At 52.6% G+C, this 21,439-nt stretch overlaps 1 protein-coding gene and 1 pseudogene across 4 annotated transcripts; both read left to right on the forward strand.

Moving 5' to 3' along the window:
* The first annotated feature begins 37 nt into the window (after positions 1 to 37).
* On the forward strand, positions 38 to 15,858 carry HADHB (hydroxyacyl-CoA dehydrogenase trifunctional multienzyme complex subunit beta). 4 transcript variants are annotated; one of them, XM_058021674.1, is made up of 16 exons: positions 38 to 114; positions 2,183 to 2,416; positions 2,770 to 2,811; positions 3,614 to 3,710; positions 4,701 to 4,745; positions 5,627 to 5,726; positions 6,875 to 6,962; positions 8,424 to 8,611; positions 9,172 to 9,352; positions 11,354 to 11,475; positions 13,070 to 13,149; positions 13,229 to 13,276; positions 13,555 to 13,642; positions 13,724 to 13,798; positions 14,435 to 14,599; positions 15,306 to 15,858. In XM_058021674.1, the coding sequence occupies exons 2-16, from the start codon at positions 2,350 to 2,352 to the stop codon at positions 15,339 to 15,341; spliced, it is 1,422 nt and encodes a 473-aa protein (XP_057877657.1). In that variant the 5' UTR covers positions 38 to 114; positions 2,183 to 2,349; the 3' UTR covers positions 15,342 to 15,858. The 4 variants fall into 4 exon arrangements, with proteins under 4 accessions (XP_057877657.1, XP_057877656.1, XP_057877655.1 ...); XM_058021673.1 differs by lacking the exon at positions 38 to 114 and adding an exon at positions 133 to 202; XM_058021672.1 differs by lacking the exon at positions 38 to 114 and adding an exon at positions 211 to 245.
* A 905-nt stretch (positions 15,859 to 16,763) lies between these two features.
* Positions 16,764 to 20,036, forward strand: LOC131082127 (uncharacterized; annotated as a pseudogene).
* Positions 20,037 to 21,439: the final 1,403 nt, after the last annotated feature.

Here is a 21,439-nt window from a genome sequence, read left to right on the forward strand (position 1 = left end):
CCCGCGCGCTTCGCCGCCGCCAACACAACGCTGCCCCCTTCTCCTCCGCTCTTCGCGGTGTCTCGGGTGTTTTCAAACCGCGCCGAGCCGGAGCGGATTGCGGGAGAAGCCGGGGTAGGGGTGAGAAACGGCGGCGGAGGGAGAGGTGTGGGTCAGGCGTAAGGCGGCCAGCCCGGAGAGTGGGAGGGACGCGGGGCCCTTGGTGAGTGGCGGCGCGGCGGCGGCAGAGCGGGGTGAGGGCGGAGGTGAGCGGCGGGAGCGGACGGGAGGGGACAGAAAGGGACAGGAGCGGACAGAAGGGCACGGAGCGGTCACGGGCTCCGTCCTGGGCGGACGGGAGTGTGGGAAGGGTGAGACGAGTCGGGAGTCAGTCCCGGGGAAACGAGTGGGGGTCAGGGGTAGGCGGCTCGGTCCGGGCTGGAGCAGAGGGTCGGGGGTCGGTTCTCAGTAGGCGGGGGAAGGATGAAGGGAGGCTGGGGGCGGTGCCGGATGGACGGGGAGACCTGAGGGGAGTCAGGGGGCTCGTTTTGATGGACGGGGGAAGAGTGAAGGGAGTCAGGGGGGTTCGTTCCGAATAAAAGTGAGGGAAGTCGGGAGGTTCGTTCCGATGGACGGGGGAACGAGTGAGGAGAGTCGGGGGGTTCGTTCCGAATAGAAGCGAGGAGATTTGGGGCGTTCGTTCCGGGTGGATGGGGGAGACGTGAGGGGAGTCAGGAGGTTCGTTCAGAATAGAAGTGAGGGGAGTGAGGGGTTCGTTCCGGTGGACGGGGAGGAGTGAGGGGAGTCGGGATTTATCCCAGATGCAAGGGAGGGGAGTCAGGAGGTTCGTCCTGGATGGACGGAGAGTCAGGAGGTTCGTTCCGAATAAAAGTGAGGGGAGTCAGAGGGTTCGTTCTGGGTGGGAGTGAGAGGAGTCAGGGGGTTCGTTCTGAATAAAAGTGAGGGGAGTCGGGGGGCTCGTTCCCGGTGGGAGTGAGGGGAGTCAGGGGGTTCTTTCTGCATGGATGGGGTAGGGAAGGGCTGGGAAAAGATGAGGAGGGCCCGGGGGTCTGTCCCAGATGGATGAAGGGCTCGAGGGGTTGGTCCTGGGCGGACAGGAGGGGTCAGGAGTCGGCCCTGAATGGACGAGGGGAGTTTGGGAGTGGCTGAGAGCAGCGCGGGTGTGTTTGGGGTGGGCGCTGGGAGTCCCGGGGTGATGGTGCTGTGCAGCGAAAGTGTCAGGGTGTGTGGGGATGGGAAAGGAGCAGGGGCTGTTCATGGAATTGGGGATTATCCTGAGTTGGAAGGTATCCCTGAGGGTCACTGAGCCCGGCTCAGCTGTGGAATCCAGGCAAATCCTGGCTCTGCAAGGAGCTTTGCCCTGGTGGTTTGTGCAGGCAGGGCTGAGCCCTTGGGGTGCCAGGGGAGCATAAAAAATAAAGGGATTGGGGGCATTTGAGGGGTGCAGGAATGGGGGTGCAGTGTGGGAGGGAGGAGGTTACAGCTGGGAGAAACTTCTGTCAGCTAGGCAGGGAAAATTTAGGGAAAAGCCTCAATCAGGGTTGGGGAGGGAGGTTGGCACAGGTGGAAGAGGAGCAGGATGCCCTGGAAAGGTTTGGTTTTGGGATCTTTGTTGGCAGGAGGAGCCTGGGGCTGGGAAGGGGCACGTTCCAGCTGTGGAGCTGCAGCTGGGAGGTGTCAGAGGGAGTGACTGGCAGCTTGTGCTGAGTTTTGGGGAGCTGCAGAGGGCTGGGTTTCGGACTGTGGGTGTTCCTGTGCCCCTCCATGGAAAAACTTTGTGCTTGGGAGAGAAAGTGCCAAGATTTGAACGCCAAAGTGTGACAGAGGGAGATGAATATTGGCACGGATCAAACAAATCCTGAAGCTGTGAGGGCCATCCCTGGGCAATAAAACCTGCAGATAAGGGTTTGTTTGTAGGGAAACATGATTTGGGGAAGCTGCAGAGGGTTTTTGGGGGTGGAGGGCCTGAATTTGCCATGGGGATGCACAGGAGGAGCTCCTGGTGCTCAGGCTGGCACCAGGGGCTGGCAAGGGGCAGGGGTGCCAAGGACACTGCTGGTGTCAGGAGGTGCTGCTGGCAGCAGGGCTGCCTGGGCACTGGGACAATTTTCCAGTGGGAAGTGGAGGAGCAGCAGTTCCTGGGAGGGAATTGAGAAGCTCACTGGGCAGTATTTATTCACAGGCTCTGAGCGTGCTGGGAGGTGATTCCTGTGCTGCTGCTGCTTCTGCTGCCCTTGCAGTGTGTGCCCCTCACCTTGCTGGCTCTGTGTGAGGCAGGCAGGACCCTTCCCTTGGGATTGTTTCAGACAGAGGAGCTTGGACTGAGCCCAGCCTTTCCCTTTTCCCAAAATGAGTTCCATGCTGAGCTCTGCCCTGCGGAACCTCCCCGTGTCCTCAGCCTGGGCTGCTGGGGCCTGTGAGTATCTTTGGCTTTCATTGGTGGGCATAAACCTCTGGGTGAAATGCTGGGTTTGGAATGGATGCTGGGGTCTGAATCTGTCCCATTCTCACCTTTAAAAGGCTGTCAGTGTTTATTTTTTAATCCCAATTACATTGTTGCCTTGTTTGTCTTTCCCGCATCATATGGAGAGGAGTCTTGAGTTAACAGTTAACAGAAAGTGTGTCAGGTTTCTGGACAGAGTAAACCACCCAACACAGGTGGTCAGGTGTCCTACAGTGACATTATTTGCTTTTCTAATCCTTTTTGTAGAGACTAGAACTGTTCCTAACATTTTTCTGGCTTTTTTTTTTCCCTTTCTTATTTTCCAGTTACTCGATCACTCAGCTGCTCCTCGCAGTTCCAATCTGCAGGTAAGGGGAAAACACCAGAATCTCAGTGGGCCTGTGCTACACAGGGCTGTTTTGGAAGCTTAAATCTTAGAAATGGTGCAGAATGCAGAGTGGTTCAGGAGCTCCTGAAAAGCTGCAAGCAAGGAAAACTTCAGGCAAACCAGTGTTTGCAGCAGAGTCCTCTCATCCCCTGAGTGTCCTGGCTCCCAGCAGCCATTCCCAGTTTTTAGTCACAGTCCACAATGAGTGTTTGGGGTGATCCATGCTCTGGGTTCACTGTGAGGGTTGCTCAGGTGACTCAGGCTTTGGGATTTTGGGAGCAGGCCTGGACAGCAGCTCCTCATCATCCCCTGGGCTTTGGGAAGAGCCTGAAGGAATCTCCAGACAGTGCTGGAGTTTTGTCCTGGCACTGGCCTGTGGAATGGTGCTGGGTCATGACATCCCTTGTCTTGAACCTTGCCCACTGGGGAGAGAATTTCTTCCCATTAGGAAGAAATTTCTTCCCGTGAGGAAGAAGTTCTTGGCTGTGAGGGTGATGAGGAAGAGGCCCCATCCCTGGAAGTGTTCCAGTCCAGGTTGGAGGGAGCTTGGAGCACACTGGGATAGCAGAAGGTGTCCCTGTCCATGGCAGGGGGTGGCACTGGATGAGCTTTGAGGTCCCTTCGTACCCAAACCATTCCAAGATTCCAGCTCAAGTGTCCTACCTTCCCTGCCTTTCACTTGCACACCAAAAAAGGCCATTTTTCTTTATTTTCTAGAAGTCTTTGCAGGATCTATATGAAAACTGCTGATATTCTTGTCACCATCACTTCTCTCTTCACAGCCCAGCCAAAGACTAAGCAGAGCTTGGGCAAAAGTGGGGTGAAGAATGTGGTGGTGGTGGAGGGTGTCCGCATTCCCTTCCTGCAGTCTGGCACCACGTGAGTACCAGAGAGGAGTGAAACCCAGAAAACACCCCCTGACTTGCTTAAAACTCAACTCTTTCTGTGAAAAAAATCTCTCTTGTTCATTTTAATGGAGTTATTATTGGGCCTGAAGGCTCAGGAGGTGCCCTGAGTTGGGCTGCTGCAGTTATTGCACTTTATTTAGTGCAGGAATGTGGTTTGAAGAAGATTTTTCCTGTGTTTGAATCCTGAGAAGAGTAAGGATGTATGGAGCATGTCTAGAGGAAGCAGTTGGAGAATTGATAGAGATGAAGCAACAAGTTTGACAAAACTTGGCAGGGCCAAGAATCTGCTGTAGGCTCTTCTTCCTGGTTTGTTGTGCCACCAAATCCACAGCTGAACTAAACCACACCTGACTGTTAGGATGGAGAAGGGATTTCTTAATCCCATCCCTGCTGCTTTTCTGTGAGTTTAATGCAGTGATTGCAGCCCCTCTGCCATGGAGCCAGGCTGGCAGAGCTGGGTGTGCCCACCTGGAGAGGAGAAGGATCCCGGGAGAGCTCAGAGCCCCTGGCAGGGCCTGAAGGGGCTCCAGGAGAGCTGCAGAGGGACTGGGGACAAGGATGGAGGGACAGGAGCCAGGGAATGATCCCAGTGCCAGAGGGCAGGGCTGGATGGGATCTTGGGAATGAGGAATTGTTCCCTGTGAGGGTGGGCAGGCCCTGGCACAGGGTGCCCACCCTGGATCCCTGGCAGTGCCCAAGGCCAGGTTGGACATTGGGATTTGGATCCACCTGGCACAGTGAGAGGTGTTCCTGCCATGGCAGGGGTGGCACTGGATGAAATTTAGTGTCCCTTCCAACCCAAACCAATCTGTGATTCCTTGAAATGTTTGCTCAGTGGATCATTTCTGGTCCATCTCCAGTTCTTGCTGCTCACAGGAGAATTCTGTCCTGATTTCTGTACTGACAATTTGCACTGATTTCTCACACCTCTGAGTTTCTTCCTCTGCTCTTTACCTTCCAGGTATGCTGATCTGATGCCACATGACTTAGCCAGAGCAGCACTGCAGTAAGTAAATGGAACACTAGAAGGGCTCAGAATTCTTGTTAAACTGCTGAGCTTTCAGGGTTGCAGAGCCAAGGCTCTGGGCTTGGCTCTGAACAGCTCAGGTGCTTTATTTGTCCTGGCCTCCCTCCACAGCAGTGGGTGGCTTAAGCAGTGGGGTTTGTGTTGTTTTTGGGTTTTCAGTGGGTTGGTGTTGATGCAGAGAGATGCTGATGGTGACAAATTTTAGTGAATTTGATTCCCAGCTGTAGCTTTCCAGACACAGACATCAGAGCTGCTGCTGAGGTGTGCTCACATCTGGTGGGAAAAACAACCTGGGCAACACAGAGGAAATGAAGTGACAACAAGGATATTGAGCTAATTCTGTAATCCTCCTGTTCTGAGGGTCATTAGCAGTGGGTTTGTTCTGTTGAGAGGCAGAGCAAAGTGCTCTGGAGAAGAGAGAGGGCTTGGAGAAGCCTGGAGATGGCTGCCCCTGGATCCCTGGCAGTGCCCAAGCTTGGAGCACCCTGGGACAGTGGAAATGTTCCTGCCATGCCTGGGGTGGCACTGGATGAGCTTTGAGGTCCTTCCCACCCAAACCATTCTGGGGTTTGATGATTCTGTGAGCCATTTTATGCAATGAGAGATGCAAGGGCTATAAAGTAATTGCTTTAATGAAGTTCTGCAATGATTTATTGTGACATTATCACCAAGATTGATTGCAGCCCACAATCAGCTACATTTCCCATGGGCCCACATGCACATGAGATTTCTTCTGAGGGGGGGACAGAAGCTGTGGCTCTGCTGTTGCCTTGTTCTGCAGCCAAGCTGGCAGGAAAAGGATGTTGGAGAGGTTTTTACTTATGTGATGCAAATTCCCTTTGTTTTGATCCTCTCCTTAGGGGCCTGCTGACCCGGACCAGTGTCCCAAGGGATGTTGTTGATTACATTGTTTATGGCACAGTTATCCAGGAGGTGAAGACCAGTAATGTTGCCAGAGAGGTGGGTTCTGTGCAGCATTCCCCTGGGAGTCTGATTTCTGTAAATGCTCTGAAAATGATAGATCCTTGCTAAAAAATGATTTCCCATTATTATTGTTTGTTTATATATGATTTGAAAGTATGAAGTAGTTGTGTAGTATTGTCTGTTGAGTTAGTTCCTGGGACTATAAGGAAAATTATTTTGTGATTCTTTGCTTCCTGTTGAAATCTGCTACAGATTTATTTTAGCATTGTTTTTTATCAAATTTTTATATTTCAATGCTGTGGAACCTCTACTTGATTTTTCCCTGCAAGGGAAAGTTTTGTTGAGAGTTGCTGATCCCTCAGCTCCTAAACACCAATTGGATTGAGCACTTCCCCAATATCTTGGGAGGAACAGAGTGTGCTGTGAGGGTTTGTTTTCTTGTGGTATTTATTTACTTATTTATTTGAGCTGCCTGCTCAGACACAGCATTCTCAGGATTTGAAGCAGAGCAGCTTTGCTGCCCTCTTTTTCCAGCAGCCAGAAAACACAATTCCTGCATTATCCTCAGGAGTCATGTGCCAGGCAGCAGCCTGATCTTTGCTAACCTGCAGCCTCTGCACCTGGAGAAATCCATGATGTAACCTGGGCTCCCTGTGCAGCCTCGTGAGTGCAAGGCCTGCCTTTGGTCACCTGCCAGTCAGATGGGGCTGCAGGGTAATTTTAACTTGGGAACAACTGCTGAACTTTCAACTAGTTGGCTGCATCCCAAGTAGGGAAGGTCTCTGGGCTGCTCGGATGAGTCACTGCTCTGCAGTTTGCTGCTCTCTGTGAAGCCACTCAGCCTTGTGCTGAGTGGTCTAAATCACCCTTTTCACGTGTTGCTTTTGCCAATGAGGTGAAGCAAAGTTGATGTTGAGTAGTTGGAGGCTCTTTTGATGTGTTTTTTTAAAAATGTGGGGTGTGATTAGCTTGTCTCATTAAAAAATGTGGAGAGGCAGTGACTGTTCTCAGTGCAGCCTCAGCTCCTGCTCCAAAGTTTGGGGACGGGAAGAGCTGCTGCCATAATTACTAGATGAAAACTCCATGTCTTTGTTGTCATCTCCACCTGCCAAGATGTGCTGGGCAGGGGCAGCTCTGCCTGGGACCAGCAGCTGTAGGTTTAACCTCCCCTTTTGTTGTTGTAGGCTGCCTTGGGAGCAGGATTCTCTGACAAAACTCCAGCCCACACCGTCACCATGGCCTGCATTTCCTCAAACCAGGCCATGACCACAGGTATGTGGGCTGCAAGAGCAAGCTGTGGGGTTGAGAGGGAGCTTGGGAATTCTTTTATAGCCTTTATTCAACTGGCACTGCTTGTGAATGTGAAAAAAAACCAACTGAAGAAATGCTGGAATGGAAGGAAAAATGGGGAAAAGGAGACTCAGGGGGCACCTTGTGGCTCTGCACAACTCCCTGACAGTTAGGGGCAGACAGGGAGAAGTTGGGCTCTGCTCCCAGGGAATAGGGACAGGATGAGAGGGAACAGCCTAAGCTGTGCCAGGGGAGGGTCAGGATGGACATCAGGAGGAATTTTTCCCTGGAAAGGGTGGTCAGGCACTGGAAGGAGCTGCCCAGGGAATGGTGGAGTCCCCATCCCTGGAAGTGTCCAAGGAATTCTTGGACATGACACTCAGAGCTCTGGGCTGGTTACAAGGTGGAGATCAGTCACAGGTTGGATTTGATGGTCTGGGAGGTCTTTTTGAGCCTCAGTGATTCTGTGGAAGTTTTTTAGCCAACAAAATACAACATGAAGTGAGTGTCTGCTGTAGGCCTGCAGCAGCATCTCTGCCCAGTGTCTGTGATAATTTGGAAGGTAAAGACTGACCATGGTGAGAAAGTTGCTTCTTTTATCTTTGCCTTAGCCTAACCAGGGCTAAAAAATGGAGACACAGCTCAAACTGCTGGGGCTTTCCTTCCCTCCCTGCTCTGTGTGACAAGGACGAGTGGCAGCCAAGTGACAGCAGCTCATGTGTAACCCAGCCATGGCCAGGGGCTGCAGGAGGAGTGCAGGAGTGGCCAGGGCTCTGTTGGGGTGCCTGTTTTCAACTTCCCTTTTTCCTTGTTGAGGTCAGGATTGAAGGCACTCGTGAGGATGGCTCACATTCAGACTCAGGTGTTTATTATTTCTTATCTGTGTCACAGTCTCACAGCAGTGAGTTCTGCAGTTCTTCACTAACAAGGCACAAAATGGCCAACCATCTCTTGGGCTAAATGATCCAATTAAGAAATGACACCTAAATTATTTTCACTTTTAACCCAATAACTAATCAGTCAACGTCTGCAATGTGGATTTTTCTGTCCAATTACAAAACACTACCCAAACCCATGAAGAAGAAGGAAGAAGAAGCTAAAGAAGGACAACCTGCCACCACCCTAAAACCTCCATCTTGCCCCATATTTATTACCGTATTCTAAAACCCCAAACTCTTAAGTTTTCCACCCTGTGCTATCACACACTTCTACCCCACTCCACACCCACAATCCCAGTGCTCTCAATCAATTCTGGAAGCTTCTCCACGGCCTCAGGTCAAATGCAGTGCTCCCTGGGGATCAGAGTGTGTCAGCACAGAAAGTCTGAAATTCTCAGCACAGAAAGTCTGAAATTCCCAGCACCCAGAACTCCAGCAAGGGGGTGAGTGGCCCTGTCCTGGCAGTGTTCCTGTCCCTGTCCTGGCAGTGTTTCTGTCCCTGCAGGGGTGGGGATGATTGCAGCTGGCCAGTGTGACGTGGTGGTGGCCGGCGGCGTGGAGCTCATGTCCGACGTCCCCATCCGCCACAGCAGGAAGATGAGGAAGACCATGCTGACCCTGAACAGAGCCAAGACCCTGGGCCAGAAGCTCTCCCTCATTTCCAAAATTCGCCCTGACTACTTTGCTCCGGAGGTATATTTTGGTTTTTCAGGCATTTAGATGTTTGGTTAACTGGTTTGGAGGGTGTGAGCAGCCCTTGATGGGGAGGATTTAAGATGGGTGAGGTGTTTCCTGGTGTTCACCATGATCAATCTCTGTCCTTTGCTTTGGGTTATAACACTGATTAATGCATCTCACAGCATTTGGGCCTCTGCTTTTTCTTCCCACATGTTCATCTTCAGTAAACCCAACTTAGTGCAAAACCTCCTTCTGCAGCTCCTGGACAAACTGTGCTGCAGATGACAGAAATAGAAGGTTTTTTACCCATAAATACAAAGGTTATTCTGAAGGGTCAGAAGCATTCTAGGGTCAGAGGAATTTTACTAGATAACAGCAGTAACCCCCTTAGTATTAGGAATATCCTCAGTATATGAATTTGATTAATTTGATTAAACATGCTTTACGATTCCTGTTCCTGGCCAAATCCTGCCAGGGGCTGGATGTCTTCAGAAAGCTGAACCGTGGGGCTCAGCTCTATGTGCTCCCAGGAGGGTTTTTGTCCCACCTGTGCTGACTCTCCCTCCCTGTGGCAGCTCCCAGCTGTGGCAGAGTTCTCTACCAGCGAGACCATGGGGCACTCTGCTGACCGCCTGGCCGCCGCCTTCGGCGTCTCCCGCCTGGAGCAGGACGAGTACGCGCTGCGCTCGCACACGCTGGCCAAGAGAGCCCAGGACGAGGGGCTGCTGCAGGACGTGGTGCCCTTCAAAGTGCCAGGTGACAGTGCCAGGGCCAGCCCTCGCTGCTGGGGGCAGCTCCAGGCAGTGCTGGGGGGCTGGGTGGGTTTTGTCAGGGTGTTTGTCCCTGCTGCAGAACTGCTGGCGTGGGGAGGTGTTTGTAAATGGGATGGCTGGAGGTGGAAACACAGAGCTATGGAGTGGTTGGGTGGGAAGGGACATTGAACATTACCCAGTTCCTGCCCTGACACCTTCCACTGTCCCAGGGTGCTCCCAGCCCCAATGTCCAGCCTGGTCTTGGACATTCCCAGGGATCCAGGGGCAGCCACAGCTTCTGTGGGAATTCCATCCCAGCCACTCCCTACCCTCTCAGGGAAGAGATCTTCCCCCAATATCCTTTCCCCCCCAATATCCTTTCCCCCCCAATATCCTTCCCCCCCAATATCCTTCCCCCCCAATATCCTTCCCCCCCAATATCCTTCCCCCCCAATATCCTTCCCCCCCAATATCCTTTCCCCCCATATCCCTCCCCAATATCCTCCCCCACCAATATCCTTCCCCCCCAAATCCTTACCCCAATATCCTTCCCCCCATATCCTTCCTCCCATATCCCATCTGACCCTGTTGGAGCCTGAAATGCAAGAGATTGTCAGAACTTTGGGCCTGTAAGCCAAGCTTAGAATTAAACACAGGATTTGATCTGAAACCTTAGAAAAGACTTTGGGACATAAGTGCTAAAAGCAAGAATGTGGATTTATAGTTTAAAGCAGAGGCACGTTAAGCTAAGTAAAGGAAAGGTTAGAGTTTTAGGGTTTAAGATATAGAAAAAATAAAGTAGTTACAAAGGTAAACAAGGAGTTTAGAAAGCAGTACTGTGGGTTTGTGTGTCATAACATGATTGGCTAAGAAAGCTTCCACTGTAGCACGAGTCCATAAGATGAAATATCTAAGGGTAAAAAACATAAATATCCTTGTTGGTAGTGTTTTATTGGTCAATAACTCCTTGAAAGGTCTTGTGACCTTCTGAGCCTTGCAGTGAAGATGTGAGCAGAACTCACCTTTCCTGCTTATGTAGAAGATAAGAAAAATAAACCACATCATCTAAAAAGCTCAGAGATCCCTTCTCTAACTCATTCAAAACTCCTTCAAAAATCCCCATCTAACCCTGCCCTCTGTCCTACCTTTACATATCTAAATTTTTTCTTGCCAACCCCACATCTGTGCTAATGAGGTGACAGAGCAAGGAAAATTGGGACAGTTGGACATGGAATCCCCCTGCTCTTCCACCAGGCAAGAGAAACCATCTTTATACCCCAAAATATCAACAACAGACACAAGCCCAACAAAATCCCAGTCTGGTAACTCAGGTGCTGGATGGGAAAACCTGGAATGTGGCAGGTTCCATTTCACCAGGCCTCACACTCCTTGCTGGGAGGTGAAATAATCTGGGGAGAGCCTTCAAACCTGTGCTGGTGTTCCCATCACCCCCAGGAGCCAGGGGACACACTTGGCTGCAATACCTGTTCATTTGGGAACTCTGATTGGTATCTTGGAGAAATATTCCTTGTAGATCCATGGTTCCATGTGGTCTTTATGATAAAATTAGTACTTTCTCTTAACAGGCTTATTTAGCAGTTGGATATATTTGGGTTTTCCCAGTGCTCTTTATTTCTCAAACTCAGCATGCAAATGTAAACTGATTCAAGGCCAGTTCTCCATTTAGACTTTTTAACCTAAATTTAAATTCTTTTCTCAGCTGGGTTTCCCATGTGGTAATTTTTCCTTCCAGTAAACAGATGGCAGCACTTTGTTTTTGCTGTCATCTGAGGAAAAGTGAGGTAGCTTCAATTTTTAAGTGCTGTTTTTAGCCATGTTAAGTATCCTGATGCCACAAACACATTTTCCTTTTTTCCCTCCTCACGCCTGTCCTGAACCCCACAATTTTCTGATTTTTTTTCCCCCCACTGGAGTCCTGATGATGAAATCCTTGTGCATGGCTGATTTTTGTAGTTGAAATGTGCTTTTTTTTATCCTTCACCAGGCAAAGACACAGTCACCAAAGACAACGGGATCCGCCCGTCCTCCCTGGAGCAGATGGGAAAACTGAAGCCAGCCTTTGTCAAGCCCTATGGAACAGTGACAGCAGCCAACTCCTCCTTCCTGGTAATTCCTGTTCCCAGCACTGTCAGCCAGAGGGGAGAACTGTGCACCTGACCCTCTGTCTCCCTTAGCTGGTATCATTGGGAATGAATCTTTTAATTTCCAGATTTTCCAGGAACTCCATTGTAATATGGTGGATTTGGGTATTGGATTGTTTCATTTTCAAATCCATAACGAAACCCCTGAAGTTTTGGGATGTTTGACCTGTTTGCTTCTCTGTAGCTGCTTCAATGAGGGTCAATCCTTGAAAAGCCCTTGTAGGGATTCTGTCCCAGGATGGGGTTGGTCATGTTGTACAACTGGAGTCAGTGGGTTTAATCTGAACTTCACAGATCCATGGAATGGTTTGGGTTGGAAGGGACCTTAAATCTCATCCAGTGCCACCCCCTGCCGTGGGCAGGGACACCTTCCACTATCCCAGGGTGCTCCAAGCCTTATCCAGCCTGATCTTGGGCACTTCCAGGGATCCAGGGGCAGCCACAGCTCTGGAGGGACAGGACCCAGGGAATGGCTCCCAGTGCCAGAGGGCAGGGCTGGATGGGATCTGGGAATGAGGAATTGTTCCCTGGCAGGGTGGGCAGGCCCTGGCACAGCTGTGGCTGCCCCTGGATCCCTGGCAGTGCCCTAGGCCAGGCTGGACTTTGGGGCTTGTGATGCCTGGAAATAGAACACAAACTTTGCCAGACAACATTAGAATAAAAACAAACTTTTCCTTGAAAGCCTTCAGGTACAGAATGTGGCAAAAATCCACATCCTGAATGAGATTTGTGCCATTCCATACAAGGTGGGGCAATTGGAATATCCAGCCATTATTGTCCAATTAGAGGAGCAGTTGGTTAAGTGATTTCTCCCTGCCTTCTGCCCCATGGGAGCTCTCCTCCCCCTCTCCTATCCTACCTTTATCATGTTTGTGATTACATTGTGCAAAATAAAATCTCCTTGGAGGAGTAACAGGAAAGACTAAACAACATTTTAGGAATGCATCAATAAGAGTTTGTTCACTGCTGGAAAAGCACTGGAAGTTATAGCAAAGCATTAAACATTCTACAAAGCTACACAAAAATAAAAGGTAAAAACTCTGAGCACTTGGAGCAAAGGGAGGTGTCCCTGCCCATGGCCCATGGAACTGGATGTGATTTAAGGTCCCTTCTAACCCAAACCATTCCATGATTTGATGTGCCAAACCCACAATAAGTGGGTTTAATAATAACCCACATTTTTGTCATGTGGTGAGCCTGGGGCTTGTATCGTCCCAGAATTATTCTCATTTTTGGGATGGAAATGGGAGAACAGCTGAGTGTTTGGGGTCACCAGCTTGTCCCAGGCCTAGCAGGGCTTTGAGGCTGCTCTGTCCTGGGTGGAACAGGGGAATTGTGCCTGTGGGCTGTGAGGAGGTGCTTCAGCACTGTGTGTGTGCTGGCATCACCAGTGACCACCCATCCCTCCAGCCACTCAATCCAGCAGCCTTGTCCTTTGGTCCCTGTGGTTGTGGGGTGTCCTGGAGGCTCTGTTGGTTTCAGGTCCTCTCTTTCTGGGGGCTCTGGGGCTCGTTGTGTGCAGGACCCTCACCCCTCACCTTTCTCCCTGCCCATTCCAGACCGACGGAGCGTCGGCGATGCTGATCATGTCTGAGGAGAAGGCCCTGGCCATGGGCTACAAACCAAAGGCCTACCTAAGGTAGGAGGGGCTGCTCCAGTGGCCTCTGCTCCTGCTTCCTTCTCCTCTCCCTGGCACTGACAGCCCTTTTCCTGCACAGGGATTTCGTGTACGTGTCCCAGGATCCCAAGGACCAGCTGCTCCTGGGGTAGGTGGAGATGGAGAGCTCCCCCCACAGCCCCTGCTCCCACAACAGCCTTCTCCTGCCATGGTGGGGTTTTGGGAAGTGCCTCAGGAGATGTTGAATCTCTCCAGGCCTTCACAAGGTGGGAGAGCAGCAGTGGCAGGAACACCCAGGATTGCTGGGGCACCTCAGCAATAGTTCTGGGGGCCATGAGCCCAGAGAGAAGGATGTGACTGTGGAAAAGGGAGGATGGGGCTCACAGGGAACACAGATGCAAGACTGGTGTGTTTTCCCTCCTCCAGCCCCACCTATGCCACCCCCAAAGTGCTGGAGAAGGCCGGGCTCAGCATGAGTGACATCGATGTGTTTGAGTTCCACGAGGCCTTTGCTGTAAGTGCTCTAAAGCTGGGATGGCTCCCTGTGGCCACCTGCCTTGGGTTGTTCCCAATGTCACCCTCTCCTCCCTTGCAGGGCCAGATCCTGGCTAACCTGAAAGCCATGGATTCAGACTGGTTTGCAAAGAACTACATGGGCAGGAGGTCAAAGGTAAGGCACACTCAGGACATTTTCCTGCTTGTCCTGCCCCTCCATCCCTTGTCCCCTCTCCAGCTCTCCTGGAGCCCCTTCAGGCCCTGCCAGGGGCTCTGAGCTCTCCCTGGATCCTTCTCCTCTCCAGGTGAGCACCCCCAGCTCTCCCAGCCTGGCTCCAGCCTTGGGAGCAGCTCTGGGGCCTCCTCTGGACCCACTTTTCTCTCTAATTTAGTGAAACTTTGGGGTTCCTGGGCTCCCTCCTGCCCGTGCTGGTGCTGCACAGCCGAGCTCTGGCTCTGTCCTGTGAGGGGCAGTGATGCTCCTTGAGCTTGGCTTAGCAAATCCCAGTTTATGCAGTTTCTTTGGGACAGGAGATTTCCTTGGGCTGCTGTTCCCGTTGTCGGCAGGAGGTGGAGATCCAGAGCCACAATCCCTGCAGAGGAGGGTGGTGAGGGCAGTGAGAGGGGCTCAGCCCTTGCTCAGTGCAGGGCTCCCCTGAGGGGCTGCAGGTGTGGTTTTATCCTTTGGGGGGGTTTTATCCCCTCATCAGCCATCCTGAGCTGCTTTAGGCTGGGTGTTGGGATTAGGGGGGATGAGGTGTCAACCCTTCCAGCCAGGTGACATCAAGTGTGTCCCTCTGTGTCCCTGCAGGTTGGAGCCCCTCCCCTGGACAAGTTCAACACCTGGGGGGGCTCCCTGTCCCTGGGACACCCCTTTGGGGCCACCGGCTGCCGCCTGGTCATCACTGCTGCCCACAGGCTGAAGAAGGAGGGGGGCCAGTACGGCCTGGTGGCTGCCTGTGCTGCAGGAGGGCAGGTAATGGTGCTGTGCCCCAGCCTGGGAGAGGGAGGGACCTTGGGAGAGGGCAGGAACAGCAGGGCTGGTCCTGCTGGGACTCTGCAATCCTGCCTGGTGAGCCCAGCTCTGGGTGCTGCGTGTTCAGAGCTGCCCCCATCACCCCTCAGTCCTGTCCCTGTTCCCTGGGAGCTGTGGCCTCCTGTCAGGGACTTGTGCAGAGCCACAGGGTCCCCCCTGAGCCTCCTTTTCTCCAGGCTGAGCCCCTCCCCAGCTCCCTCAGCCCCTCCTGGGGCTCCATTCCCTTCCCAGCTCCCTCAGCCCCTCCTGGGGCTCCTTTCCCTTCCCAGCTCCCTCAGCCTCTCCTGGGGCTCCATTCCCTTCCCAGCTCCCTCAGCCTCTCCTGGGGCTCCATTCCCTTCCCAGCTCCATTCCCTTCCCTGGACACGCTCCAGCCCCTCCAGGTCTCTCCTGTCAGGAGGGCCCAGAGCTGCCCCCAGCACTGGAGGTGCCCCAGCAGTGCCAGCACAGGGGACAGGCACTGCCCTGGCCCTGCTGCCACCCCAGAGCTGGCACAGCCCAGGGGCCTCTGGCACACCTGGGCACACCTGGGCTCGTGTCCAGCTGCTGTGGCTCATGTTCTTGATAGGAGTCTGTGTCAATAATAATTAGTCCTGTCTCTGTTAATGGGCCATTCCTGTGCTGTTTTGTCTCTGTCTGTCCCCAGGGTCACGCGATGATCGTGGAGCTCTACCCCCAGTAACAGCCCTGGCAGTGCTGTCCCTCCACCCTGTGCCTGGCGATGCCATTTCAATGCACTAATAAATCCTACACCCAATCCTTCTTGGAGAGGGGATTTGTGGCCTTTGTCAATCCCTTTTAGCTACTCAGCCAGTAATTTTTATGTGATGAGCACGCTCTATTCCACTTCCAGGAGAGGAGCAGTTAATACAGCTCTGAGTCTCTGCAGGCTCCTTGTAACTGTCTGATCCCTCTGGTAACCCTTCAGGATTTCTCCCACGGGGGAACAAAAGTTATTCCAAAGCTCTGGATGGAGAATTAAGTTTGGAGATCAGGAGCACGTGAAGCAGTGGAGGTGGAGGGGCTGAGAGGGGAGGTAATGCTGTGGGAGGAGCAGCTCAGTGGGGCAGTCCCAGGGGCTGAGCTGGGCTCTGAGGGGGCACTTTGCTCCACGCTGTCCAAGCACTGTTGGAATGAGCAAATTGCATTTGACAAATGAATGTCACTGATGGAACTGCAATAAATCAGGACAAAACCCACTTCTGGCTGTTTTCTTTCCCTCCTTTCACCTGAAATGCTTTGGGGACTGTTCCTGTGGTGGAGGCTGAGCTGACACCAGGTGTTGGCTCTCTGAAATCATGGAATCACAGCTGGTGTGAGTGGGCAGGGGCTTGGAGATGTCACCTAATCCACCTTCTGCCATGGCAGACACTTCCACTGTTCCAACCCCAATGTCCAGCCTGGCCTTGGGCACTGCCAGGGATCCAGGGTGGGCACCCTGTGCCAGGGCCTGCCCACCCTGCCAGGGAACAATTCCTCATTCCCAGTCTCCCATCCATGCCTGCCCTCTGGCACTGGGAGCCATTCCCTGGCTCCTGTCCCTCCATCCTTGTCCCCAGTCCCTCTGCAGCTCTCCTGGAGCCCCTTCAGGCCCTGCAAAGGGCTCTGAGGTGTTGACAAACTTCAAGTGTGCAGGGCTGTCCTTCTCCCAAGCTTTGGGACGATGAGATTTCTGTTCTTTTACTTTCCTCATTAATTTCTTCACTTTTCCCTCGAGGCTTGGTGATGCTGAGGGTGGCTGCTCTGACCTGCCAAGGAGCAGAGTGTCTCCTAAATCACCTCAAAAACACCTCTGAGTCCTTTTTCTGACAGAAGCAGTTTCTGCCACCCACCAGCTGCTGCCTGGCCCTCCTCGGCTGAGATAAGGGATGGGTGCAGCACCCGGGCTGTCCTGTTTATTCTTCCTTGGAAATCTTGTGCAAGAGCACTGCTCCAGGGGGACAGGGGAACTGCCAGGGCCAGAGAAAGGCCAGGATTGCTTTAGAATCACAGAATCTTTTAGGATGTGTGAAAAACGCCAATTGCTTGTTTTTAAAAATTTTAAAAGTTTAATAGTAATAAAATGGTTAGGACAATATGACACAACAAAAACAAAGAGTTACGGATGTCAGGGTACCTTTTCTGGGCATCATGAACCCGAAAAAGGGCCCTGGTTAACAAAGGATTAACCCTTAAAAGCAATAGCCCGTTGCATATTCATACACTTCATACGTGATGCATAAATTCCATTCAAACACAGGATTCTGTCTGGTCATTGTCAACTTCCTCCAAATCCTAACAGTGCCTGTGAGGCAGAAAGAAGTTAGTTTCTTCTGATAAGAAGGCAATAAATTCTTTTTTTCTGAAAGGTTTAGGTGTCCTGTGGCTGCTGTCTTGCTGCAAGTCCTTTCTTTTAAACAAAGCATCTTACATAGCATAGTTTCTATTTTAACAATTTTTATAACCTAAAACTATATTTAACACCGTACTTAAGAGAATTAACACAGCATCACTTTCTAACACAACACATATAATATCCATTTGAATATTTGCGAAAAGCCAATCATAAAATACATGCATTTTTCACAGATGGAAAAGAAAAGTGGGAAAACTCCTCATTGAGTCCAGCCACTCCCCCACCACTGACCCACAAAAGCCACATCCACGCTGCTGTTGAATCCCTCCCGGGACGGGCACTCCAGCCGTGCCCTGCCCACCCTGCAGGTGTTATTTGGGGGGTTTAACCCCTTGCAGGCTGCGGGGGCAGAGCAGCGCCCTGGGCAGCTGCAGGCGGGACCGGTCCGCACACGCTCGGCCGGGCAGGGCTGCAGCCCGTCGGATGTGACTCATCCCGGCGGCTCATCCCGCTCCTCCCCTGCTCCGCCGCTGCCTCTCCCGCGTCCCCGCCGCCTGCGGGACCCTCGGGGCCATCGATCGGCACCACCGAGGCTGAAGCCGCTCCGGTGCGTTCCGTGCCCGTGAGGAGTGCAAGGTGCCCAGGGTAGCGGGGTGGGCTGGCGGCAGCGGTCCGGGAGGGCTCTGGGATCCTCGGCTGAGCCTCTGCGCGGCTCCCGGTCCGGATGGAGCCCACTCGAGCCCCGCCCGGCCCCGTGCCTCGGCTCCTGGCATGCCCAGGGGTCCCGTGTGCCCGGCGGGGCCGTTTGTGGGGCAGCGCTCGGGGCACGCCCGGGGCTGTGCCCGCGGAGGCAGCGCCCGGGCAAAGGTTCCTTTGGCTCTGCTGGTGTTGGGCGCGGAGCCGGAGCGAGGTAGGAGGAAGGGGGGATAAGAAGGAAGGAGTCAGAGGTCCCGGCCGGGCGGTGCCGGTGTCTCCTGTGGGCTCAGGGCACGGCAGAGCCGGGCTGGTGTCACCGGCGTGTCACCCCCGGGAGCAGCCCCTTGTGCTGGGGGGCACGGGGTGGGTGGCACCGAGGAGCGGGACAGCCGCCGTGTGCCCCCAGCAGGGACCGTGGGATGCCGGTTTGCCAGGGTGGAGGGCTGGGGGGTTGTGGGGCCGGCAGGATCCAGGGCCCCCCGCGCTGACGGAGCCCCGTTTGCAGGGAGCCAAAACTGCCCCCGGCCCCACATGGAACTCCTGGCGGAGGATGCGGCTGAGGCACCCCAGGAGGGGAACCCCGAGGCTGAGGTGAGAGTGGGCAGGGGCTGGGGACCCCCCCGGACAGCTGCAGTGGGGTGCCAGGGAACCCCAGAAGTGGAAGAGGGGAGAAATCCATGGACGGGGATGTGAGACCCCCACAGGTGGCAGTTTGGGAACCCCCATGAATGAAAGGCGGATACCCACAGGGGGAGGATGGGACAGCCCATGGGTAGGTGTTTGGGTACCCAGATGTGGGGACAGCTGCAGTGGGGTGCCAGGGAACCCCAGCAGTGGAAGAGGGGGGAAATCCATGGATGGGGATGTGAGACTCCCACAGGTGGCAGTTTGGGAACCCCCATGAATGAAAGGGGGATACCCACAAGTGGAAGATGGGAGACCCCATGGGTAGGTGTTTGGGTACCCAGATGTGGGGAGAATGTGAAACACCACAGGAGGAGGTTTGGGGACCCCCATGAGTGGGGATTTCGGGGATCCCCATGGGTGAAAGAGGGGAGATTCCTATAGGTAGTTATTTATGGATCCTCAGGGGGGAACGATGGAAGACCCGCCCAGGCAGGGATTTGGGGACCCCCTTGGGGGAGGGGGGATTTCAGAGACCCCCATGGGAAGGGGATGGGGGATCCCCATGGATGAAGGATGGGTGATTCCTATAAGTAGTTATTTATGGATCCCCAGCGGGGGAGGATGGGGGACCCGCACAGGCAGTGATTTGGGGACCCCCACGGGAAGGGGATGGGGGACCCCATGGGTGAAGAAGGGGGGATTGCTATAAGTGGATTTGTGGATCCCCGGGATTGGAGGATGGGGGACCCGCCCAGGCAGGGATTTGGGGACCCCATAGGTGGGGATTTCAGAGACCCCCGTGGGCAGGGGATGGGGGATCCCCACGGGTGTAGGATGGGCGATTCCTATAGGTAGTTATTTATGGATCCCCAGGGGAGAAGGATGGAAGACCCACACAGGCAGGGATTTGGGGACCCCCATGGGAAGGGGATGGGGGACCCCATGGATGAAGAAGGGGGGATTGCTATAGGTGGATTTGTGGATTTGTGGATCCCCGGGATTGCAGGATGGGGGACCCGCCCAGGCAGGGATTTGGGGACCCCCATGGGTGGGGATTTCAGAGACCCCCGTGGGCAGGGGATGGGGGATCCCCATGGGTGAAGGATGGGCGATTCCTATAGGTAGTTATTTATGGATCCCCAGGGGAGAAGGATGGAAGACCCACACAGGCAGTGATTTGGGGACTCCCATGGGCTGAGGATGTGGACAAGGGTGCAGTGCAGGGATGTGACCAAGGGCTGTGCTCGGGCAGGGGAGGGGACACTGTGGCACAGAGGTGGCAGCTTGACCCTGACGGTTCAGCCAGCTCCCTCCCCTCCCCTCCAGGCGCCCGAGGGGCCGCAGCGCCCGGCGGGGCAGTGGTCGGGGGCCGAGGTGGGCTCGTGGCTGGCGGCGCACGGCGGGCCGGCGGAGCTGGCCCGGGAGCACGCCCTGACGGGCCGGGCGCTGCTGCGCCTCAGCGAGGGCTCCCTGCGGCGCATGGGGGTCACCCCGCGGGGCCGGCGCCGGGACCTGCTGCGGGAGCTGCTGCGGCTGCGGCTGCGGCACGACGTGCAGGAGCTGCGGAGCATCGCTGCCGGTGAGCATCGCCCGTGCTGGGGGCAGGGGCTGCGCTGCCCGGGGGATGGATGGTGCTGCGAGAAACGAGGATCGCTCTTTGGCACAGACGCGTTTTATGAAAAATCCTTTCCTTGGGATTTTTTTCTCTCGAGAAGTTGAGAGGCCTCAGGAGCGAAATGTTACCAGTGGTTATCTGCTGCCGTGGAATGCGACAGGTGCGTTGTGACGATGTTCTCAGGGGTTTTTGGTTGAGGGAAGAGATGAGGATTTGACTCCATGTTTCAGAAGGCTTGATTTATTATTTTATGATATATAATACATTAAAACTATACTAAAAGAATAAAAAAGGTTTCATCAGAAGGCTGGCTTAGAATAGGAAGGAATGATAACAAAGGTTTGTGGCTCGGCTCTCCGTCCGAGCCATCTGGGCCATGATTGGACATTAATTACAAATATCCAAGATGGGCCAATCAAAGATCTACCTGATCCATTCCACAGCAGCAGATAATCATTGTTTACATTTTGTTCCTGAGGCCTCTCAGCTTCTCAGGAGGAAAAATCCTAAGGAAAGGATTTTTCATAAAAGATGTCTGCAACAGGTGCATCTGAGATTGGTCTCATGTGATTGTTTCTAATTAATGGACTCGCTGGCCAGTCACAAGATTTTATTATCATTCCATTTTCCTTCCTTTCCTTGCAAGCCTTCTGATGGAATCCTTTCTTCTATTCTTTTAGTATAGTTTTAATATAATATATATATATCATAAAATAATTAATAAGCCTTCTGAAACATGGAGTCAGATCCTCGTCTCTTCCCTCTTCCTGGGACCCCTGTGAACACCACCACACACTCTTTGAAGTTTTTAGAAGTTTAATAAGGGATAAAAGGAATAAAGCAAAAATAAGAGTGCTGGATGTACAGCCGTAGCCACATGTAACATTAACTATAACAAGCAAAAATAACAGTGCTGGATGCACAGCTATAACCACTTGTACTAATAACTATAACAACTCTCATATATTTTTCATTGCATTGCTCAAATACATATTCATGAAAATGATGCATATTCAAAATTCACTTGAGTTTATTTGTTCCTGGAATTCTTTAGCTTTGTTTGACTCCTGACCTTATCTTAGAGTATGTGCTACAATGCAGATGTGATTTTCAGAGTTTTGTATTTTATTTCTTCACAAGGTCCCCTGGTCGGTGGTTTGGTAATTATTGATGGTTGAAGGGTCAGTGGTGGATTTCTCCTTGCTCTTTCAGTGTTTTTTGCGTGGTTCTTTTCAATGTTATCTTATACAGACATTGTAGCCATTTTTACATGTATTTTCAATCAATATTAGTTATTTCACTATTGTCAGTCAGCTACAAAAATAAAAGCATTAGTTATTATTTCACAACTAAAATTACTTCTGCAACAGTTAATGTTATAATACACAGCACATAGCCTCTATTTTAATATTTTGTGAGAGCCTAAACTGTAATATATTTATCACACTAAAATATATAATCTACACTGGAATTAGGGTATTAAACATAAAATGACAGATGTTATTAT

Source organism: Melospiza georgiana, chromosome 3 (genome assembly GCF_028018845.1).
Source record: "Melospiza georgiana isolate bMelGeo1 chromosome 3, bMelGeo1.pri, whole genome shotgun sequence".
NCBI lineage: Eukaryota > Metazoa > Chordata > Aves > Passeriformes > Passerellidae > Melospiza > Melospiza georgiana.